At 36.2% G+C, this 25,107-nt stretch overlaps 2 protein-coding genes across 2 annotated transcripts; one reads left to right on the top strand and one right to left on the bottom strand.

Annotated features, from left to right (window-relative positions):
• Positions 1–1,320: 1,320 nt before the first annotated feature.
• Positions 1,321–23,900, top strand: LOC125780465 (macrophage mannose receptor 1-like). The gene is made up of 11 exons (XM_049482740.1): positions 1,321–1,394; positions 1,592–1,993; positions 2,083–2,415; positions 2,630–2,650; positions 5,157–5,208; positions 6,544–6,587; positions 7,009–7,056; positions 8,277–8,324; positions 21,623–21,661; positions 22,665–22,747; positions 22,894–23,900. The coding sequence occupies exons 1-11, from the start codon at positions 1,373–1,375 to the stop codon at positions 22,981–22,983; spliced, it is 1,182 nt and encodes a 393-aa protein (XP_049338697.1). The 5' UTR covers positions 1,321–1,372; the 3' UTR covers positions 22,984–23,900.
• Positions 9,125–11,017, bottom strand: LOC111194379 (macrophage mannose receptor 1-like). Its single transcript, XM_022678432.2, has 6 exons — positions 10,960–11,017; positions 10,374–10,775; positions 9,944–10,276; positions 9,816–9,833; positions 9,565–9,647; positions 9,125–9,449 (listed from the first exon to the last, which is right to left on the bottom strand). Exons 1-6 carry the CDS (start codon positions 10,979–10,981, stop codon positions 9,387–9,389), a joined length of 921 nt encoding a protein of 306 aa, XP_022534153.2. The 5' UTR covers positions 10,982–11,017; the 3' UTR covers positions 9,125–9,386.
• Positions 23,901–25,107: the final 1,207 nt, after the last annotated feature.

Below are 25,107 nucleotides of genomic sequence, written 5' to 3'. Positions count from 1 at the left end.
AATTAACATGGAGGAGGTTTGTCTCTTCTTCTCGCTCACATTTTTCTGGTACCTGAGGCCTGAGGGCATCTCAGTGAAAAGCCGCTCCTACTCATAACCAACCTGCCAACACCTTTTTCACATCCTTTCTGTGAGTCTAGCAGCTGCCCTGTGAGGCTAGCAGGCAAGGGATCCACTTTGTAAGGATTTAGGATTTACATTCAAACACCATGTGAACAAAACATGAATACAGTTACTGTTATTTTATTGTCATTAAACCTAATGCCTCATTTTTTCAGGTCAGCAGTAAAACAAAAACAGAATTGTTTAACAGAATTGCTTGCATGATCGGATGCATATTCAGTATTACTGATAATGTGAAGTGATGAAGATAATTAAGAAAATGACTATATGAATAAATATGACTAGTGCTTACAGTAGGTACACAGTGACCATATATACCAACAGATATACACTTTGACTTTATTTAGTCTTTGACTTGTTTAAAGTGCAAAAATCAGACATTTCTTAGTTTTATCAAGCAAAGTGATTTGTGTACAACAGATGGTGTTAACTAATGTTTACAACTTCAGACAAAGGAATGTAAACACTGCTCATCAGAAGGGTTGTGATACAAAAAGGGCTTTTATTCAAAAAGTAAGAATAAAATAAGGATGTATGATCAAAAACAAGAAGCATTAGGAACACCTTAAATTCTGAATGGCTGACTCAATTTATTGCTAATATATATCATAGAAACGCTCAGCCATACATGAAGTTACATAGAAAATGAATGTGGGTCATTTTTGGCTCATGTTGCTCCTTAGAGGGGGTGTGCATATATTGTGCGTCAAAGGGTCAACAGCGAGAGTAAGAAATTGAATAGTCTATGCAGTTTTGTTTTAAAAATTAAACTAAAATGAAGTTAATAGTTAATACAGTTTTGGTCCTGCCAGTTCCCCTGTATATGAGATTTCTGTCGGCAAGCTAGGTTTATCATGAAAAATGGAAAGCATGTGAAGGCGCTCTCAACAGATCAACCATTTCAACAACACCTAAATTCCCTTTGTGAAACAAGAATGAGGAAACGCCACTAATTATTTAACTAAGTGTTATCACACAACTATGTGTTTAGTGTATCTGCTGGCAGAGGCAGAAACAGCTGGACATCTCTGATTACACTAAGGCTTTTTTGTTTGGTAAGGATTTATTATTATTATAATTATAATAATAATAATTATTATTATTATTATTATTATTATTATTATTATTATTATTATTATTATTATTATTATTATTATTCAACAAAATGCCAATTTACCTAGAAAATGACACACCCATATAAACTAATGATTCTTTTTTTGTATATCTAGCTTTGTTGAGATCAGCAATCATGTTTTGGCTCCTCATCTCAAGTAAGTCATCTTCTATATTTTATTTTACGTGATGCATGTTAACACTTGTATATCTTTCCTATTGTACTGTATTTTTAGAAGTTACTTTTAAGAGAGCTGTGCTCAGATAATTCAGAGTGCCATTCAGATCAATCAAAGGTCTGAACTATCACTGCTATTGCCTAAATGTTTTTTTTTCCTTTTTATGTCACCTACAGCTCTCCTCACCCTCTCCTCCTGCCTTTCTCGACAATATTACTTTGTGGATATTAGCATGACCTGGACTGAGGCACAGACGTACTGCAGACAGAACTACACTGATCTAGCCACACTTGAGAATGCAGAAGACACAAGCAGGTTGATTGCTGCTGCTGTGAACAGTGGTTATAATGGACTTGCTTGGATTGGGCTGTATGAAGATTTAATGGAGAACTGGAGATGGTTTTTGGAAGATGACACTCTTTATGGGCCAGGAGAAAAAGATTACAGGAATTGGTCAAATCTCTGGAGCCCAGAGCCAAATAATGCTGGTGGGAATGAGATGTGCACACATATGTATCCACAAGGGGTTTGGAATGATCTTCCTTGTAATGTCGGACTCTATTTCGTTTGCTATAACAGTAAGTCTAACCACAGTAAAACTAATATTTTCTTAATGATAATCCCTGTATACACACACTCAAAATGTTTCTGCTTTTCTCTCTTCTAGAAGCCACTAACAGTCATGTTGTGATTACATCATATATGACTGTCTCTAATGCTCGTCAGTACTGCAGACAGTATTACACAGACCTGTCCATAATCAGGAACCAATCAGAGAATCAACTGATCACAAATTTGTTAGCAGGATACTACAGCGCTTGGATCGGTCTTTACAGAAGTAGACTGTGGTCAGACCAGAGCAAGTCTGCTTACGAGAACTGGATAACTGGACAGCCAGATATGGGTGCTATTAAAGACTGTATTGCTGTGTCTCTGAATAAATCTGGACAATGGAGTGATGAGAACTGCAGTCTAAACCTTCCTTTCTTCTGTTATAAAGGTGGAATACTGAATTTATTTTTAAATTACCATTACAGTTAATTATCTACAGAGATGCTCTGTAGTTATTTTTATTTAAATTAAATTTTCATGTACTGACAAAACCCTATTATTATGACGTAAGTACATGTTGCTGATAACAGTGTGTATTGTCTTTTCATTTTTGGTTCAGCTTTCTAATTCTAAATTATATTTAATTTATTTTCCTGTTACAGATTCATCGCTGACTACTCAGGGTAAGTTTATTGTACATACACACACATATATTTATCAGGAGATCCTCTGCCCATTTTTGCTTCCCAAAAACTAAACTTGTACTGAGCTATGGTTACATCAACTGTTTACATCACCTCGTTACTAGCCCTAAACTGTCACCATTACATTTTTTGGAATATTTTGCAGGCCTGAAAAGCGGGAATAGATGTATATTAACAAATGACAAAACAGGAAATAGCTTAGGCTTTTTCTGTACATCATATTATTGCATGAACCACTGTGGAATTAATGCTAATGTTGTGTCTTCTTGTTTCTTGTGGACTCCTCTTTGGGTGTTCTTGGAAGGCTGTTGTTTCTTGAAATAAAACTCAGTGCACACTGCCCTCTTAACTGGAATAAAATATTTATTTCAATCAGAAGCAAAGTGTGGGAGAGAGCTTGTCAATTCTCGGTGTCCCAGGTTTCTCTCTCTCCCAGTCTTGTGGTCTAAACCGTTTAAATAGTCCCTCACAGTCACTCCTATAGCTCTCATACCTAATGAATTCCAACCACCCTATTTACAGCTTTACCATATATGTAAATATGACCTTTTGAGAAGCGGCATGTTGTTTACCTGAAACCACTTGTGACATGCCGATCATGTATAGAAATGGACTTCTCAGGAATAGTTTAGCTGGACACATGAACTTATCTGGGCTAAAGGCCTCACAAACAAGAAGTGACAAACATCCATAGTACAGAATACACCTCACTAATCAGTAGACAAAACAACTGGGTCTTCAGGCTGGGCATATGCTAAAATAACAAACAAACAATTACAAACAAACAACAAGCTTAACAACAATAATATTGTGGAAATGTGGAAAGGAAGACTGTTTATCCAAAGTCAGTAAGTTTTGCGCATGAATATTTACACTCTGACAGGTTAAACTTTGGCCCCGTCCACACGAACCCGGGTATTTTTTTAAAAAAGAGGTTTTTGTCTCAGTTTTGGCCTTCCGTCCACATGAAAACAGGGTTTTCTGTCACTGAAAACGGAGGTTTTCAAAACGCCTTCCAAGGTGGAGCCGTGTGGACGAGGAAAACTGAGCTTTCTGAAAATGCTGACGTCACACAGCGAGTCTGCGCATGTCTGCTTTTTGTTTAGCATTAGCCTAGAAATCGGGAGGGGACTCTTTTTGGCACAACAACAGCGAACCCTGGCCGTGTTTTTATAATATTACACACAGCTGATCCAACTAATAAACTAACTGCCCTCTCTGACCCAACAGCGCGGAATTACCAGTGTAGCTGAGACAAGTGATAGTGGCTGTTCTACATGCTACTCTATCGGTATGAGCTTTAATTATACTGCTCCAACATCACCCTGAATATACTGACAGACCAGCTACACCAGCAAACTCAAAATACATCATTTACTCTCACTGACGCTGCTCATCCAGCCTGTTTACTCCCCACCTCTCTGGATTTTACAGCAGGTCAGTAATGTGGATTATAATGATTTGTTTATGGATTCTGATTAAGTTTATTATGCAGTGAAAAAATAAAATGTTTGGTGTTTGTGGCTCGTTGTTTTAGTACATAAAGCCTTGTTAAGATTCATCCTTATATCAGGCTTCAGTGGAAAGATAACCCACATTAAGCATTTTTAAGTGTTTTAGACTCTGTGCTTCTTCAGTTAGCTGGGTTAGCTCTGTGCTTTTGGAGTAACACTGTAATGCTGGTTTTCCTGCTGCATCACTCAGTGCGGGCAGATAGTCAGTTGATAAGCTAGTTTTAGTTGATTAGTTGGATCAGGTGCTTTGTAATCAGTATAAACCAGTGATCGTAAAGCCTAAAACAGGGACAGCACCTGCATTGGTTCTGTTCTCTCTGCAATGTGTCGATTAATAACATGTTCACAGCTTAATTTAATGTAACTCTCACAATACCTAACACAGCGAAGGTAACCTTACTAAAATGCGCTGTGTGTAGTTTTTTCCGATCCTTCTGTCCAGAGTTACAGACCTTACCACGAACAGTTAAAAAATTGGTGGTACAATTAAAAAAAATACGTAGTTGTTGCTGAGGAGTGACAAGAAAGTGTCCAAATGTCCAGAGAATCCCAGTTCATTTCAGCGTTTTTGAGTGGTATGGCGTTTCCGTGTGGACGGGGATATTTCTGAAAACGCTGCTCGTGTGGACGAAGATATTTTTTAAAAACGGAGACAAAAAAAAAAAAAATTATTAAATATCCGGTTTTGTGTGGACGGGGGCTTTGACTACACTAGTCCCTCAACCAACATCCCAGAACTGGACTAAAGCACCTCTAAAGAGATTTGAGCTGTTGGCTGTGAAGCCACAACAAACCCCAACTCCTATTTTTCCCTCCCCATTTCTCTTTCAACAACCTCCACTCTCTTAATCTGGAAGCACCATTCCTTCTAGGAACTAGATTGTATCATGTCAGTGATCCAAGGGGACTATGCATCTTTCGAAAACGAAAGATAGCTATGGCCTTTTTATAATAATATTTCTCTTTTACAGTTACTACTGCTGGACCCCTCTCCTCAGAACCCACCTTGAACTCTACAGGTAGGTTCCAATTTACCCTTAACAGACCTGCCAATCAGATCCTGAACAAATCCAGACATCCCAAGTTGCAAAAATTAATTTAAAAAAAGCTTCATGAATATGCAAATAAGGGGAGTGATACTCTCTTTCCCTCTCTTTGTGCACCTGCATGCATGTTTGTGGATCATTCTACATTCAGGGAGATTTTTTCTGACTTGCGGGCATCAGGGAGCCGTTATTGATATGCAGTAGACTCATGCCACTTACAGGAGACTTGGGAAGCCTGCAAGTCAGATGACCCAATTCACTTTAATACATTACATTACATTACATTACATTTCATTTGGCAGACGCTTTTGTCCAAAGCGACTTACAATAATGAAGTACAAAGCCTTATAGTCAAGGTATTTTTTATTTACTTGAAACAAACAAAAACATTAAAATCTACATGTATTTATTAAGTGCTTATTAAAGGGTATTTAAAGGTAAATAAAAGAAGCGGGGTTAGATTGGCAAAATTAAAATTACAGTTTTTCTGAATTGTTACTCATACTTGTAGAACTCTATACACAAGTCAAACACACACACAATGGATACAACCTTTCAATTGTCCTGCAAAATAAAACTTCACATTCAATATAATGTAATCGTATCTCAAAATGGGGCTTTGTTGTCAGATGACACACAAACCATCATATGAATAGACACCTATAAACAGTTGAACACTGATGTGCTCAATGTAAAATAGTATGATGAATGAAAATTGGGTTTCAAGTTTTTGTGTGTAAACAATCAAGAAAAACTGTAATCAGCACACTATTCTTTGATTATTCGTAAATTAAATCATGATAAAAATGCTGGTATTTCCCTGTATTTTTGAGATGGGACAGTAATAATAGTGTCATGGAGTTTAGGCCTGACAGACTCCTTTTTTATGTTTAATATCTTAGGGCAGTTTATTGCTTTTTAAATAAAAAAAATATTTTAATGAACTCATTGAGTTTTTTTAAGAGAGTATTTGCATTAGTGCGTGTAGGTGTGTGTGTGTGTGTGTGTGTGTGCGAAAGACAGAGCATGAGAGAGAGAGAGACTGTGTGTTGACAGTTTGGATGAAAGTAGTGGATGGCTTGATAGGTAGCTAGCTTGCTGGATTAGTGTCCTTGCTAACCGCTTAATGCAAGCGACCACGAACACACTCACAACAGACCAATGGATGAAATGGCGAAATGCGTGATCAAACGATATGCATCAAAATGCGTAGCCATTAAACAAAATGCACACAGGTTGGCACTTCTGCCTTAAGTTCAGACAGAGTGACTCTTTGTTACTAACAGTATTCCTCTGTATCTTTTACAGGTAGTACTACAGGTCCCCTCTCATCAGAAACACATTTGTACTCTACTGGTAAGTACATGTTAACTCTTGTCCTAGGAAAGGAGTTTCACATAATCTTGGTAGCGATGTCATATATTACAACAAAAATAATCCATCTCCAGAATAAATTTGAAACTCAACAAGCAATATTTAATAGAATCAATGGCCCATTTCCATAGTCTCTACGTTTCTAGTAGGAGTTTTGTTTATAGGATGTTCCCTGACAGTCTAACTCCATAGTACAAACTGTCTTTGAGGAAAAGCTGCCTTTATTTATTCTGACCACTTCACCCTCTGGGGTTGGTCTTTCTTAGTAAGATTTGTCAGAGCTGCTGTGTACCTTGACGAGTATTACACAAGTACACAAACTAATACCAGCTTATAACACTCATAATAAAACAGGTAAGCATACAGACACATCATCATGTTACTAACAATATGTTTTTTACAGATACTACTGCTGGACCTTTCTCATCAGGACCCACCTTGAACTCTACAGGTAGGTACCCATTAACCCTTTGAGTCTCTTGCCTTTATTTCAGAAAAGGTGTCACACAATCTTGGTGATGTTAGGGTACTTGATCAAATATTACACAGTAATGAATTTGACCTCACACCTAATGTCACCAACAGAACAATTGTTTTTTGCCTGATTGTTTCGTGGCAAACTGTGGGCAAGAAAGAAGTACAACATTTAGACAAATGGCTCATTTACCTTACTGTAGAAATGGCATTTACTGATGATTAGCATTGTGACATTACATTGGCCATTATGACGTCATAATTGAGTGCCATATTGACATCACAATGGCCATTATGCCAGAAAAATAGAATGCCAGCTGAATAACTCATATATATATGAATATCTCATATATATGTGGAGGTATCTAGGCCCCAGGGCTAGAGTCACCACTAACCCCCAATTTGACTGAGAGAGTCAGATATCTAGCAAACAGGCTGAGGAACAAAACTTCATCCTACAGGATCCCACGTGGAGCTGTGCACCACCACTTTTGAGTCCTTAATATTATACAAGTAACAATTTTACAAGCAATTTTGTACGGCAATTGTATTAGAATATAGTTACCCAATCCTGGTCCTGAACAGTTTATTGCTTTACTGCTCTGTCACAGCCACTAAAATGTGCTGAGCAGGTTGAGCAGGGCAGGGGAAACTCCAGGACCAGTGATAGGAAACGCTTTATGGGTAGATCAACTGTCTAAATTCACACCTATTGAAAACACTAAATATAAACTTAAATCAGAAAAGTTGCTACAGTATAAAAATGCAACAAAAAAAACAAAACAAAAACAAAGTATTTCAGATATTTTTTGTTTACTTTCATTTCAGTGTAGCTTATATATTTTATGTTTTGTGTGGTCAACTTAATGTTATACATCCAAACACCTACTCCTGCACTTTAGACCTGCAACACTTAAAAACAAAATAAGCAATGAAGTGTTTCAGGTGTTATTTTGTCCCTTTACTTCAGCAAAAATAAAGGTCTGTAACATTGTGGGCTGTTTTCTATTGCATTTTTTTGTTGCAAAATTGTTGGGGACATGTCAGGCTGCAGGCAGGCCAGTCATTTTTTTGCAGCCATGCTTTTGTGAAATGTTAATCATGTAGTTTTGCATTGTGTACACAAACAAACTCAGACATAATCTTGCAGACAATAACAACCATGTTACTAACAGCATTGCTCTGTTTCTTTTATAGGAATTACTGCTGCACCCTACTCGTCAGGACCTACCTCAAACTCTACAGGTTTAACCTTTAAAGTCTCTAATCCTTTTCTCAAGATAGTAGTATCACTTCAGCTTGGAGATGATGCTAGGTGGTTAATATCATCACATTTTGCTAAACCTCATGTGGTCTCACTGTCTTATCTAAATAAGGATTTATTGCTACATTTATCTAAAAAAAAATAATCCTGTTACATTCTGAAGGACCAAAGGTACTAAGGCAGTAAATAATAACGAGTTCTATCCAGGATCAATCCTTGCAAATGTTTGTTGAACTGTATGTTCAACCTTGTTATTTAATCGTTTTTATTAATCTTTTGATGATAATAAATATCAGGTTAATATTTATTGTATAATTTACGTGACGTTACATTACGTTACGTTATGTGAATATAACAAAGCCTAATCAAATTGTAATATTAATGCATAATTTTGGATAAAATATATAGGTTAAAACTGGCAAAAGTTATAAAAAGGGACATCTCATTATTAAGATTTTACAAGAATTTACTTGAATATCTTTTCAGGTCTTAATCACACAAGGGCCGAATTGTCTGTGACAGTTTGTAAATTGTTGTTTCTTTAAAGAAGAAATATTTAATGATGGTTGGGATTTCATGTCTGAGGTGGGAAAATGTATTTTCTCTAAGGCGTAACTAATTAGCTATCAGATTAAATCATCAAAAATATATATATTTATTACAAAAAAAATCATGCAAAAACCTCCCATTTCAGAGAATCACCCTGTTCACTTGTATCTTTTGCCAAACTCTGGTCAAAACATTGTTTTCAGCATTTAATAATTCAAGGCCTCAACCCAAATGCAAAACTAGGAAGTTTATTTGTAGAGCACATTTTAAATACAAATTGACAATTCAAAGTGCTTTAGATAAACATAGAAACGTGAAACAAGATATGTTAGCATTAGAACATTAATGACGTCTAACACTCCAGAAAGCCTTTTGCTGGAGTATTTCCATGTAAAAGAAGGTTACAGAAAATTAAAGACTAGGAAATACCCTCATCCATGCACTGCTCCCTCAGTTCCTAAATGAATTTTTTTAACAGGTTGGTCAAATGTGGATTATTTTTTCAAATGCAGCTTGATGTTTCTTGGGAGTCCTTTGTTGATAATTTTTTTCTGGAGCTAATGGAAAAAAAGAATATATAATAAATATAGATTTATCTGCTTTTTCATCTACAATACTTCAAGTGTATCAATCTGGGTGCAAAGTAATATTTAATTGAATTAAAAATCTCACCTGCTGCAGTAGTATATTTTCCATTTCTGGCTCAGTTAGATCTGTCTGAGAGGTGAGTATAAGTTGGATTGTGATCACATTTTCTATGAGAAGGGGAAATAATTACAGTTAATCTGGTTAAATTAAATAGCATATATTTAAATAAGAGCTAAATAAAATACAAGCTGAAATTTTGATTTGTGGATAAATATCCGTTGAGAAATTTTCGCATTATTCATTTTACTTACTGACAGTACAGTACACACACTTACTGTGGGTTGGAGATGATTCTGAAAAAAAAAGCAAAGAAAACTTTTTCAAAATTCTCAGATTTGACACTGAATTAATTTCTGTTTATTTTATTTCTGTAATTAATTTTTGTTTTGTGAAATATACACACCTTTATAACAGAAGAAAGGAAGGTTTTTAGCGCAGTTCTCATCACTCCACTGTCCAGAGTTATTAAGAGACGCAGCGGTACAGCGTTCAACACCCCCCAGGTTATCTGGCTGTCCAGTTATCCAGTTCTGATAAGAGAAGTTGCTCTGATCTGACCACTGTCTAGTTCTGTAAAGACCGATCCAAGCTGAGTAGGATTCTAACAAATTTATAATCAGTTGATTCTCTGATTGGCTCCTGATGATGGCCAGGTCTGTGTAATGCTGTCTGCAGTGCTGACGAGCATCAGAGGCGGTCATAGTCAATTTGATGAGAACATGACTGTTAGTGGCTTCTAAAAGAAAGAAAAGCAAAAACATTGCAGAGATAAAACATCTTAAGTCTGTAGTGATTATCGTAAGGAAGGATTAGTTTCTTGTGGTTTGACTCACTGTTGTAGCAAACAAAGTAGATAAGGGCACTGCATTGCCAATCATTCCAGCTCCCTTGTGGATACATTTGTGTGTACATTTCATTTCCACCTAAATTATTTGGCTCCTGGTTCCAGATGTTTGACCAGTTCCTGAAATGTTTTTCTCCTGGCCCATAAAGAGTATCATCATCCAAAAACCATCTCCAGCCGTTTATCACATCATCATACAGCCCAATCCAGGCAGTTCCATTATAACTACTGTTCAAAGCAGCAGCAATCAAACTCTTTGTGTTGTTAGCATTCTCAAGCGTGGCCAGATCAGTGTAGTTCTGTCTGCAGTACGTCTGTGCTTCAGTCCAGGTCATATTTTTATCCACAAAGTAATATTGTCGAGAAAGGCAGGAGGAGAGGGTGAGGAAAGCTGCAGAAATTTAAGACAAAGACATCAGACCAAATCTGAATAACATCCGCAATGTCAGCAATTTAGACCTCTAATCTAAATGTAAATTATAAAAAAAACAATTCTGAACATATTTTAAAGCATTATTATATTGTGACCACATTATTATTATTAAAACTAAAATACAAAAAAGTAATAGACTCACTTGAGAACAGGACAAGAAACATGATTGTTGATCTACATAACACACACAAAGAGAAAATTCAGCACCTGGCATTGACACAGATGAATCATTTATATTGAACTCTTTATTTCTTTTTTCAAAATATTTCTATTTCTGAATTTTTAATAGCAAGTTAAAATAATAATACAAATAATATAAATAATAAATGGGCTTACCAAAGAGTGTTCCTGACTGCTGCTTTTCACAAAGGCTTATTTGTGAAACAAAGCAAAGACAGATTTGCTATTGAAATAATAACCCATGTCCAGGAAATGAAATGTCATGTCTGTCTGCAGGTAGGGATTTATTGATCTTCTCATAATTTACATAACCCATACAGTACTGCATAACCATGTACAGCTTGCAAAAGTATTCATACGACTTCAAAATGTATATGTATATAAAGTGGAATCGTATGTGGTTTTAAACTTTTTAATCAAATACAAATCTGAGAAGGGTGATGTTTAAGTATTTAATATGATTATTAGTATGATTTGTTTATTTGCCATTAAAATTATAATTCATTCTACTTAAAAGACTCAAAACCTTATTGATTGATACATTTTTATCAATATTGTTAGATTTTGGGTTGTTGTGTGTTTTGGGCATTTGTGGAAAATAGATTGCATCCCTTATTGGTTCAATACGGGACACAACCTTTAATTGCCCAATAAGAGACAATTACATATTTTACAGAACAGGTGGCAACCTTATGTATGAGTAACACAAGGGAAGAGAATAAACATTAGCATTAGCACAACCTCAGTTATGGAGTTCTAAATACCCAAATACCAAGTCTAAAATCTTGATGCTCTAATAAATTCAGATATCATCTTACATAATTATTACAGTTCCAAAATATTTTCACTGGCTTTAGTTAAGTGCACAATAGAGTTTATTATTGCTGCTATAAGTTTGTAAATCTCTGGATAGTTCTGTCTGTAACATTTTCAAATAAGGTACCATAATGAAAAGTCTTTACATCAGAATGTCTAAACTAATTACAAAATGACACCAGTTAAGATATTATTAATCTCTAATCTATGATAGCTAATATTCCAATTCATTATTATTTATTTATTTTTATTATTTATTACTGTAGTAATAACTGTTGTTTGTGACCTTTATAAAGTGAACCAGAATATGTAGAATTATAAAGGACATAGACCACGCAGGTCTCTAGAGCTTAAAGTCCAAACTAAGCATGGTGAACAGCATTTATACAACAACTAAAACAAACCAAAGAACTTAGATGTGCCCCAATTACTATAATTTCTAAATCCAGATAATGAAACTCTACATAAAATTAAGAATAATGAAAAACACACACACACACAAGTTTGATGTTTTGCAGTGATTGAATGCCTCTCACCTCACCTCCAGCACTGCAAATATTTAGGCTTTAAATCACCTAATCAAAAAACATTTACGATATTTATTTATTTAGATTCAAGATATGTATTGTCATGTCACAGAGTACAGGTGTACAGGAGAGTGCAGGAGTACAGGAGTGAAAAACTTGGGTGCAGGTTTCCACTAGTATACAGAGAACAATATTTACAAGTAGAATAATAAAATAAAATAGAATGTACAGATCATTTACAGTGTTCACAATAGTTAAATATGTTAAATATAATTACATTGTTTATTGCTAAATGTTTAAAGAAAAACATATAATTAAGAAGTCAAAATATGTAATTTTTAGTCAATTTGCCAACATCAAATGACAAATGTGCATCAGTCTGCAAAAGACCAGTGAGGCTGCAGGTTTTACTTAAGCCAGATTTTAACCTTGATTTGCAGTTGTAGCTGGTCTGTGCTAGTTGGCTGAAGTGTGCTGGAGCTGACAGTTGGAGTGAAAGTTGTATAGTGTATGATGAGCTGTGGCCTGATTTTTAGCCTCAAAATCGCATCAGACTTCAGTCACAAAAAAAACAAATGTTTTGACTTGATTTTGGACAAAATCTGGTAGTGAATCAGCCCTGTCTTCTGCCTATATTTATAGTGAAACTATGAAATGGTCTAACCATATACATTAAATAGTGCTAGATGCGTATTACTGAAGTGTAACCGTTTATCTATAACACAAACCACACAGTGGGTCACATAAAAAGTAATTAAAGCCTTTTTTTATTATTAAAATGTTCCGTTCCATTCTATAACGTTCGCAATTTTGCATCAGTTGGAGTCTGCTACTGCTGCACTATTTGTAGCCTGTTTTGCATACCTCCAGCTCTTTATGTAAGCAAGCTCAGGCACTTTCATTTTGGCATCTGAATCTCTTAGGTGACCTAGGTGTCACGTACATGGTGGCTTTTGTTTTGTGTGTGCTCTATAGTGTTTCAGATCCTATAAAAATCAACAAAACACAGATGTGTAATGTAATATTTTCAGTCTGTTTATAATCTGCTCTGACTTTAAAAGATGTTTAGTCTATCCAAGGCTTAATGTAATCAATTTGTCAGTCTTCATCAGTGATGTCAGTAACGCGTTACTTAGTACTCTAATCTGACCCTTTTTTTCAGTAACGAGTAATCTAACGCGTTACTATTTCCAATCCAGTAATCAGATTAAAGTTACTTATTTAAGTCACTGTGCGTTACTCTCTCTCTCTCTCTCTCTCTCTCTCTCTCTCCACCTCATCTCCTCCACACACACACACACACACACACCGCTCCCTTACCCCATTCCCCCTCCGCTCTTCCCCAATCACACGCGTCTCGCTTTCTCCCCTGTCTCTCTCTCGCGCGCTCGGCGTGTCTTTAGTTTGCAAATATGTGATCCCTGGTCTAGACCATATACACGGTTCTGTTTTATAAAACCACTCCTTGCTGCCCTGCAGAGAACAAGTTCAATGTTCAGTTTTACAGTGTTAAATATGTCAGGTCAAGAAAGACTTTCTTTATTTTATATATTTTTTTTATAAAAACAAGTATTTATGTTTAGTAAAATCAAGAAATACCTTTTTTTTTTTTAAAATATGTTAAGTTAATTTTTTTATTTTTATTAAAAATATATATATATTTTTTAGGAAATAGTTCAACTTAATAGAGATAAATTGTTGCTGTTAAAAATGCATTTTCCAATAAAGGGAGTATTGGCAAAACTGGTTGTAATATTTATGTTAAGGCGGCGGAAGGTGGTGTCTGTAGCTGCTGAAAGTAACTAATAAAGTAACTTGTAAAGTAACTTAGTTACTTTTAAAATCAAGTAATCCATAAAGTAACTAAGTTACTTTTTCAAAGTAACTATACCATCACTGGTCTTCATACAACTGATAATGTGTTATTACTTGACTGAACTGAAAACCTGCAGTCAAACACATACTTTCCTGATTAAATTGTACACCCTGATTTTATCAAATCAGTTCAAACTGTGGTGGCACACTTATATAGATCAAGAAATACGTTAAATCTTTGTTAATTTTCTTTTTCCCATGATTTCACACCTGGCTTTTGTTGTTACAAATTCATCATCAAAAAAAAATGTTGCAACTAGAAGTGTCCCGTTGCAATAGTATTCAGAAGAAATAAAATGGTAAGCAAAGGACAATCAATCATTAAAAATGTACAATATTTATTGAGCTACAGTACAATGTACTGCGTAACGCATGTGAAACACATGTAACATGCTACTTGTGTATGCTACATAGAGTTAGAGTAGAGTTTTTTTTTGTATTATTTGCAATGCTTGTCAACAAACACAGCTATCTCAAGAGCTTGTCTAGAAGACACAGATGGTATGCTATGACCCGATGCATTGCCAGACTTATCCACAACTGAAAATGTGTGGGATGCTATTGGATGCATTATGAACACTCCGCACCTATTACAAAATCTTCAGGAATATTTAAGAAGCACAGGATGGATTATTCCTGGACACAGGGCATTAGGAATTTCTACAACCTCATGCCAAGACGGCTGGCAGATTTTTATTTACACATGCATAATGCACACCTTCTGTCTGTGAAACCCAATAAATATTGCCCAAATCAGTTTAAATGTTTAATAATTTATTATTCCTGGTAACTTTTATTCTGCTACTGAATTGCTCTGCAATCTGACACTTGCTTCTGGGTGCAAATATTTTTTGATGACAAGATAACGCTTCTACTGCAAACATCTATAGATGATTACGTCTAAATGTCCTGGTTGTCTGTAACAAAGCTCATTGTTCTTTACTGTGTCTGTTAAATTTAGTCTGCATGCTCTTGCGTCTTTTCACACTGACGTTGCACCAGTTTCTCATCAGTACTGCAGAATCATTTGACTACCCCATCAGCCCAGGCTAGATAGGCAGTGAAGCGATAACTGTGACTCTGTTATTTTTATTCGAGGAACAATATAGCCATTGATATGGGTGTTAAACCCCCTTGACACATTCAGTGTTATGTTTAACCCTACTTCAACAAGCCCTCTTTGATTCTGTTCTGTTCACTCTTTGGTCAAGTATGTTGGTAAGGAAAAACAGTCTGTTATTTGTTAGAATGAGAGTTTCCAGTTTTCTTTTTGTCAGACATAGGTGGCAATGCTATCAACAAGCCAGGTCATGGAGTATGGAGTTATTTTACTATAGTATACAGGAATTTTATGTGTCTCTTTTGTTTATTTAGCATCTGGGCCTCAAGATATTTGATGATACTAAGGAAGTACACGTACACTTACTTCCTTCTCTGAGCCCTGCATGTTCTTAATCTGAACCTGCTGATAAAAATCCTATTAATTACTTTTATTTATTTTCTGTAATATGAGTTATTTATTAGAGGTGTGCCAAAAAATCGATTCACATAAGAATCTTGATTCTCATTTACTACGATTCAGAATCGATTTAAAATGTCCCAAAATCGATTCTGAGGGGCGGGTTTTAGACTGATTTTGGGCTGGGTATTTTTGTTGGACCTGGCAACCCTGGGGATAGCGCTTGTCCTTTCAAACGGAGATCTTCCAGACACACACAGAGCGTAGGTGTTTGAGAATCACCGGTAAGATGGCAGAACAAGCACTATATTACATTAGATTAACGTGTAGTTTCAATGTTTTATGGCAGAATGCTTCATAACAAGCATAAAAAAGATCGCTAGTAGTTAGTTTCAGTAACTGTTAGCTAGCTAACTAGCTAACTTTCCAGTTACACCTTAAATAACGCTACAGGTGGCAGCGGGCTGCAGCATTTAAGGCGGAACGGAAAAATACAATAAGCTAATCAGAGCTAATTTCAGCTCCTCATCACAGAGGAATTAAGGAATGGACCATATGAATTAATTTCTCCACCTCCTGCCCCCTTTCTGAAGAAATACAACGACCTTAAATTAACTAGTTAATCAGCAGCTGCTCCTGAACTTTAGCGCTCCACTGCTATCATCACATCAGCCCAGCAGCGTCACCTACACACCACCGCTAGTAGCCTGGTAATAAAGCAGTGTTATTTATTATTTATTTATTGTTCATTAACGTCATTGTGATATCCCAGTGATTCCTCTGTCACTGAGGACCCACATTCCTGCACATTTTATTGTTTTTGTAACACATTACCTGCTCCAGGACCAGTGTATATTATGGAGGGTTTTTTTCAATAAGATTCATAAGCCAGAAGCAGAAATTTTTATAATTCAAATCGTTTTGAATCAAAAATCGATTTTGAATCGAATCGTGGCCCCCAAAATCGGAATCGAATCGAATCGTGAGATAGTAAACGATTCCCACCCCTATTATTTATGCTGTGGGTAGTATAATTTTATTCCTATGTCTAAAAGTGTGACCTACAATTATGTCAATTATATTTACTTAATCCACAGAACTCTTAAAACAAAGTTAGGAATCATTTGCGTGTTGAGTTATGATTTATTTCCAAACTTTTTACAGCTTCTTTTTTAATTACATGTATAATTTGTTTGTATTTTAATTTTGTCAGTTCTTGCATCTTTTATACATCTAGACGTTGCATTTACCCTAGTTCTAATTGTTTTGTAAAAGCACCGTAACATGAAGATCCAGTGATAAGTATGACAAACATTTAGTGATTTCCTCCTCAAAGTCTTTGTCTATCTGGTTCTCCTAGTTTATTTGCCATGTGGGAAAAAAACAAGACTACCTATTTAACCATTCTTATGAATCTTTTCTTTTTCTCCTTTGGCCTCTCTACCACAGTCATCTTCTTCACCAGTCAGCTTCTTAGCCTGGTAGTGCACTTATGTACTGTGATACTCGGTTGGAAAAAAAAAAAAAAGTGTGCGTGAGAGTATCAAAGCCAAGAGAAGCCAGAAATACAGAGATTATTTTGACCAAAATGCCTATGTTCAGTGCAGAATGACAATAGTATACATTTCCATGTTATTTTATTGGAACTAGCTTATGAAACGATCAAAAAGTTGTTTTTTATATACAAACACATTCTAATGATGAGCCTGGAAGGTCAATTATAAAACATGAAACTCATGCCGGAACCACATTTCAAACACACCCCTTTGTGCTATGTAATAATTAAGCACAAATGTCAGTTAGCTCCTCAGAGACCTGCAGACAAAGACGTTTCATTAACGTTTTTTTTTTATAATTAACAAGTTGTAAACTAGCAAATGTAAGACAGTATAAGTGCAAATTCACCCATGTGTGTTTGTGTGTGTGTTTGTGTGTATACTGTAGCGTGAAAAAGTATTTACAGATTTCTTTCTTTTTTTTTTGCTTTTATTTTCATGCTGATATCATTCCAATTATCAAACAAATGTTAATATCAGATAACCTGAGTAAATATAATATTTTATTTATTTAAGAAAAAAATATCCAAACCAGTCTAGCCCTGTGTGAAAAGTGTTTGCAAAGTGTTTGCAATGGGACACACACCTTCCAAAAAGTTCCACTTTTGTAACATCGGTCTAAAGAATATTTTCCCAAAGTCTTGGGGATCATCAAGATGTTTTTTTTTTGGTTAATGTGAGATGGACTGTTGTGTTCTATTTGATTAGCAGGTTTTTTATTGACTTCCTGGATGATTAAACTCAGCTTTTAATCACAGTAAATTCAAGGGGGGCAGCAACATTTTTTTTTTTTTTTGGATAGCTTTTTTCCCTTAATAAATAAATCATCATTTCAAATCTGCTATTTGTATTTACTCAGCTTTATCTGATATAAAAGTTTGATAATAAAAAAATTACGTATGGCAAATAAGAAAAATAAAAGTAATCTGTAAGGGGACAAATACTTTTTCACGGAACACAGAAAAACCTCAAGCACTTCTTTGCTTGATTTCCTCAGGGTCAAAATATCTTTAAAGCATTGTAAAAAAGAAAGGCAAGATTAGTGTGAGCTTAACTATGTTGCAGGCCTATATTGACAAATTTAATTATGTTTACCAGACAAAATATGAAATATCTTGGGTTTATACTTTGCAATGTCTAAACAGTGAGCAGTCTTTATAAAGGCACTAACCAAGTGTAATCAGCCTGATTATTGCATGTGGTAGAGCGTGGTCTCCCTCTAGTGGCTTGAAGACCACAGCACACCCCCTTTCAGCTCGTTGGTGTGTGCATTTGTTAAATCATTTGTTTTAAATCAGTCAAACTTATGTAGGCACCTAACCAAGAGCATTGTTTCCAAACACAAATCCAAACTTAAATCCCGTAAAACCTTAATATCATATATAATATATAATGTGTCCCAGACTACTAAAGTCCTGTGCAGCTGAGCTGGGGGCTCCCCTGCAGCACATCTTCAACCTGAGTCTACGTTTGGGGAGGGTCCCCACGCTGTGGAAGACATCATGCCTGGTTCCAGTACCCAAGAAGACGCACCCCAGTGAACTCAATGACTTCAGGCCTGTCGCCCTTACATCACATATCATGAAGACCCTGGAACGTCTGCTTCTACACCACCTCAGACCCCAGGTTCAACATGCAATGGACCCCTTGCAATTTGCCTACAGAGAGAAAGTGGGAGTGGATGATGCCATACTGTACTTTCTCCACCGGACCCACTCTCATCTGGACAGAGGAGGCAGCACTGTGAGAGTCATGTTCTTTGATTTTTCCAGTGCTTTCAACACCATTCAGCCTCTCCTACTGAAAGACAAGCTGGTGGGGATGCAGGTGGATTCATATTTGGTCTCCTGGATCACAGACTACCTCACTGACAGACCTCAGTATGTCAGATTGAAGGACTGTACATCAGAGACTGTGGTCTGCAGCACAGGAGCACCACAGGGGACTGTGCTCTCCCCGTTCCTGTTCACACTCTACACCTCAGACTTCCAGTACAACTCTGAGACGTGCCACATGCAGAAGTTTTCAGACGACACTGCCATTGTGGCCTGTATACGGGGAGGAAAGGAGGAGGAGTACAGACACCTGGTGAAAGACTTTGTGGCGTGGTGCAATAGAAACAACCTGCTGTTGAACACCTCCAAGACCAAGGAGATGGTGGTGGACTTCCGCAGGGCCAGGCCACCCATACAGCCAGTATCCATTGTGGGAGTTGATGTGGAGATGGTGAAGACCTACAGGTATCTTGGACTGCATCTGGATGATAAGCTGGACTGGTCAGCCAACACAGACATCCTGTACAAGAAGGGGCAGAGCCGGCTCTACTTCCTGAGGAGGCTGGGGTCTTTTAACATCTGTCGGAAGCTCCTGCTGATGTTTTATCAGACTGTGGTGTCCAGCTGTCTTTTCTATGCTGTGGTGTGCTGGGGAGGAAGCATGAAGAAGAGGGACGAGATGCGTCTGGACAAGCTGGTCAGGCGGGCGGGGTCCGTGGTTGGTGTGGAGCTAGACTCTGTGGTAACGGTGGCAGAGAGGAGGACACTGCAAAAACTACTCTCCATCATGGATGATGATGGTCACCCACTGCATTTCATCATCATGGATCAGAGGAGCAGTTTCAGTGGCAGGCTCTTGTCACAGAGCTGCTCTACGGACAGACTGAGAAGATCGTTCGTTCCGAGAGCCATCAGACTCTTCAACTCCTCCCAGTGGAGCCGGAAGAGAGAGGACAGATGAGGAACGAGTCTCTATGTGCTTTCTTAATCAGTCTTTTTTTATCTGTACTGGAAAGCACCCTACACATCTACACCCTGGGACTCTTTTGCCTTTTTACTGTATATACTGTTCATTTGCATCCCTGGACACTTGGCACTTTACTGTACACTCTGTACCTTTTCACTCCTGGACACTTTACTGTACATCTTGTACATTTGCACCCCTGGACACTTTGTCACTTTACTGTACATCCTGTACTTTTGCACTCCTGGACACTACACTACGCACCTTACTTAAATACAATACTTGCACAGGTTTATGTTTAATATTGTCATATCTGCTGATACCTTCTATACTTAAATTATTATTTTACTGCACTACCTCATATCTATGACTGATTACTTTCACACTTTGTATAGTTTTTTTGTATTTATATATTTATGTATATCTTTTTAAGTCTCAGTTTATAATTTTATAGTTTAGAGTCTTATATTCCTCACTGTGCTCTTTTATTTTATTTTATAATACTTATTGTTTGTTTCTACTGTGTACTGTTTGTTTCGACTGTGTTGTGTAACTGCTACTGGCTGCTAAATTTCCTTCGGGATCAATAAAGTATCTATCTATCTATCTATCATCTATCAGAGTTCCCGCAGGTCCTTTAAAGTCTTAAAATGTCTTAATTTAAAATCTGGGTAATTAAGGTCTTACATTGTCTTAAATTTACTGTAAATGTGCGGTAGGTATTACATTTTCAGATGGTGCGTTTAATGCCGGTGGAAAACACAGTGGCCTATTGTAAACATCTAATATGGGGATAGAACTAAGGTTAGCAAAAAGCTAGCTAACATTAGTGGCCAGTTAGCTAACATACTAACTTTAGCAACAAGCTAGCTAACATACTAACTTTAGCAACAAGCTAGCTAACATACTAATTTTAGCAACAAGCTAGCTAACATACTAATTTTAGCAACAAGCTAGCTAACATACTAACTTTAGCAACAAGCTAGCTAACATACTAATTTTAGCAACAAGCTAGCTAACATACTAACTTTAGCCATCTTAAACGAGCTAGCTAACGTTACCAGGGATAGAACTATGGTTAGCAGAGAGCTAGCTTACATTAGCTAACATACTAACATCAGCGGAAATGTAACCGTTGCCGGGGAGAGAACTACAGTAATTATGACTACATTTTTGGGACTTAAATTATATTTTTATTGAGGCTTTAAAAAGGTCTTTAAAAGGTCCCACACCGGAAGTTGTGGGAGTCTACCGCATATCAATAATGGCTCCCTGATGCCTGCAAGTCAGATAAAGTCTCCCGGAATCTAGAACGAGCCACAAACGCGCACACAGGAGACTTTTGTCCCCAAAATGCCAGTGTAAAAGAGGGAGAGAAAGGCGTTTTCCTCGTCTGCATATTTATGAAGCGCATGCAAAACAGTTTCCAGCTGATGTTCCAAATCATTCTCAAGTCCCTTAACCCTACAGAAGTACATGAGTTACCTGATGCATCAGTCTCAGTCAGTAGTCCACCAGTTCTGAACACAAGAAGTCCTAAAAATCTGCTTCATTATTCTTTATTTTATTTTATTTAAACATATGTTGTATGCTAATAACACTCTATAACGCATCATCATGTTACTAACACTATTACTCTGTAATTTGTTAAAGATACTACTGCTGGACTCCTCTCGTCTGAACCCTCTAAAAGTAAGTGCCTGTTAACCCAGAACGTCTCTTACACTTATTTTCAGAAAAGGAGTGTCACACTGGTGATGATGTTAAAAACCCCCAACTCCAATCATCACCAGGACAAATTAGAAATGACATTAATACAAAGATATTTACTAGGCGACCGAAATTATGTCATGGTCTCGAGCCTCGAAGTCAAAAAGAGGATAGACGCACGCTACGCAAATGGTGCAGCACACTGTAGCCGCATTGTGACTGCTCAAAGAGCCTCCCTTTCTCCAGAGAATGTGGACATTCTCGTCTTCTTAAAGAAAAACTAAAAAAAAAAAAAAAAATAACAGTTGTTTTGTCTAGCCTCAAATATGTTAATAGTTTTGGTACCTTAAGGAGCATCTTTCTCTCAGATAAAGTTAATAATATATCTTTGTTAAAGAAAAAAACTTGTCATTCTCAGGTCTTATTTTCTTAGGTCTTATTGTCTTATTTTTCAACTGTTATAGTAGGATAGAGTTCATTTTGTTAAGGCTCTAATTGTTCTATTATTTTGTACATGACTGTTGCTGTATTTTTTTAATTTTGTTATATTGCACATTTGCTGTTCTAATAGTGCACACTGCTGCTACCAAAAAAAAGCCACTAGATGGCATTATATATATATCTTAATTAAATTATTGAAATTTAACCATTAGTGCCTACTGTAGTGTATTACAGATCACTTGTATCACTTTTCATCACTTATATCAAGCCCACCTTTTGAAATAAGACTCTCTGCTTTAAAAAAAAGAAAAAAGGAAATCGAGAATCGAATTGAATGGTGACCCTAAAATCGGAAATAAAATCGAATCAAGGATTTAGAGAATCGTGACACTCCTAATATTTACTGATGATTAGTATGATAATTTAGTTTTCTTACTGTGTTACTGTAATACATATGGTAAAACAGGCATCTTTTATAATATTCACTTTTAACCAAAAAAACATTTATCATTTAATGAAGCAATATGTCTGTTTATCCTCCTAGAAAATGTGATGAGAATGCGGGTTAGTTTCACCTCTGTGAGAAACCTGACTGATGCTGAGATTGAAAATCTTATACTGCTGCAAGTAAGAAAGTTAATTAACATTCATTAATTAATATTATTAAAGTGTATTAAACACTTTAGGTCTTGTTCATTTACCTCATATACTTATTCTAGATAAAAAGTAGTTTGACAGTTCCACATAATCTTTATTTGCTTTTATTCCCTCAGCTCCAGACTCAGCTGATAAACAAAGGGCTTCCAAGCAACACCAAGCTGCTTTTGAAAAAAGTTCTTAAGAGAAACAATGACACATTATAATCAACCTGTGTGAGGAACTGCAAAATTAGTTACTGTACTTCAAGACTTAAAATTGAAGAGTTTTACTGTCATGTGCACAGAAACAGGCAGTTACCCTGTACAAAGAATTTCTTATTTTGCTAAAATACCACTAATACTTTTTCTATTGTATATTGTCTTATTTAAGTATTTTATCTTAATCAATATTTAGCATGATCAATAAGTTATCTAGTTATACAAAAAATGTATGTTACTTTGTGGACTATCTGAGATGTTTTATCTTCACATAATCTATCTATGCATTTTAACCATAGACAGAAACCTGCGGGGCCATGGATGAGCTCTGTTACACAAGGCATAAATATTTGGCCAGAACAGACTGATGATTAGACTGGGGAAGGCTGAAATAGGCTGGCTGAGAACTTTAAAGCACTTAGGACCCTGTTAACTGATTAGGAGGGGATGCTAGCTTTCTGACCAAAGCCAAGACAGGAAGTTCATTCTGGTTATTTTGCATAGTCAGAACTCTGAAACCTCACTGTTTGGATAATTTATCCCCTTAAACTTTGATTAATATTTCTTTATTTTTCATTATCCTATTTTTGCACTTATGATGAATCTGGTGTCATCTCATTTGACTAAATATTTCCCAGCACTGTTAGGAAAAATAGTGGTGCATAAAGCAAAAACCTACTTACACCACCTCCAGCATCCTGGTCTGTTTACACAATGCAGGTTGGTTTTATGCTGTTGGTGCCAAATTCCGACACAGCCATCCTTATATATCAGCTGATATTGAGATTCATCAGACCAGACTTTGTTCTCTGGTCTTCTATTGTCCATTTTTACTGTCTGTGCCACTTACTCCTCATCTGTGAGTTTTTATCTGAGATGCTTTAGCCCTTTTTTAAGCTTAAACAAGTCTGGCAATTTTCAGCTGACTGCAGATCTGCCCCTTACTGATTTTTTTCTTGATTTATTGCACTATTCTGAGTAAACTCTAAATCTGATGATATGATCATTGTTTGCCTGTATTCACATGATTTTATGCATCACCTTGCTGCCACACCATGGCCAGATGACATAACTGCATGAATGTGAAGATGTACAGGTGTTACTAATATAAAGCACTGAGTAAGTGTATATTTGTATCAGTTTGAGAAAAATAATGATATTTTGTAAAAACATAATAAACCATGTATCATCATTATCAAATGTATACTCCATATAAAAAACAATAAAACATTTAACATGATGTAAGGCAAGTGTTTCAAGCGGCGATTTTATTATGCATCATCATGTCATTGTGGTGAATTGTGCACAAATGCTTGTAGAGCATCACATTTCATCTTTCTAATATAAAGTTTGTCTGCAGAAAAGGTATTTATTTATCTTCTAATTGATATAATATGACAATCATACATAATTGTTGTGCATTAAAATGTATTTTGAAACTACGTACGTGTAAGAGCCAACTGACTGCTGTTTTTTCTCATAATATGAGGAATAGACAAGAAATAGATAATTAACACAAGAGAGGAGAATTATCAGAATTAGACAACACCTCAGTTCCTAAGTTTTAAATACCAAAGACCAAGTCGGAAATCATCGTGTTCAAATAGACTTCAAGAAATCTCACTTTACTCCAGTTCCGACATGTTTTCAATATTGTTGCAACTAGTTTTTGCAACTACTTTTTTTTGCTATGTTTCTTGAAAAAGTAGACAGTTGGGAGTCTTAAATGTATTTTGTCTCCTTTGCACTTTCAATATTTGAAAAAAAAAAGTGTATTGCTGTGGCCTCTCGCCACAGCAATAAGAGTGGGGAAGAGGACTCAAGAAAAGTTGGTGACCTCTTTTCACTCCCGTCTTTGATGGTCTTATCACTGAATAGTTCCACAGGTAAAACTTTAGGCTACATTAATTAAACATGCTTACGACAAAATGTCTCACCTAATTATTTACTGACACTGACTAGTGTTAAGTAATAAGTTAAGACATTAGTATTTTCCTGTTCTAAGACCCAAACATCGGTACTCGTAGCACAATTTTTTAAATAACTGACTCAAATGCCCTTCCTATTATCATGATACACTAAACTATAAGCTCATTCTCTGCCTTAGACTCTAAAAAAACTTTTTGCAGA

Source organism: Astyanax mexicanus, chromosome 8, assembly GCF_023375975.1.
Source record: "Astyanax mexicanus isolate ESR-SI-001 chromosome 8, AstMex3_surface, whole genome shotgun sequence".
NCBI classification, from domain to species: Eukaryota; Metazoa; Chordata; class Actinopteri; order Characiformes; family Acestrorhamphidae; genus Astyanax; species Astyanax mexicanus.
This window is presented reverse-complemented; position numbering and strand designations above follow the sequence as displayed.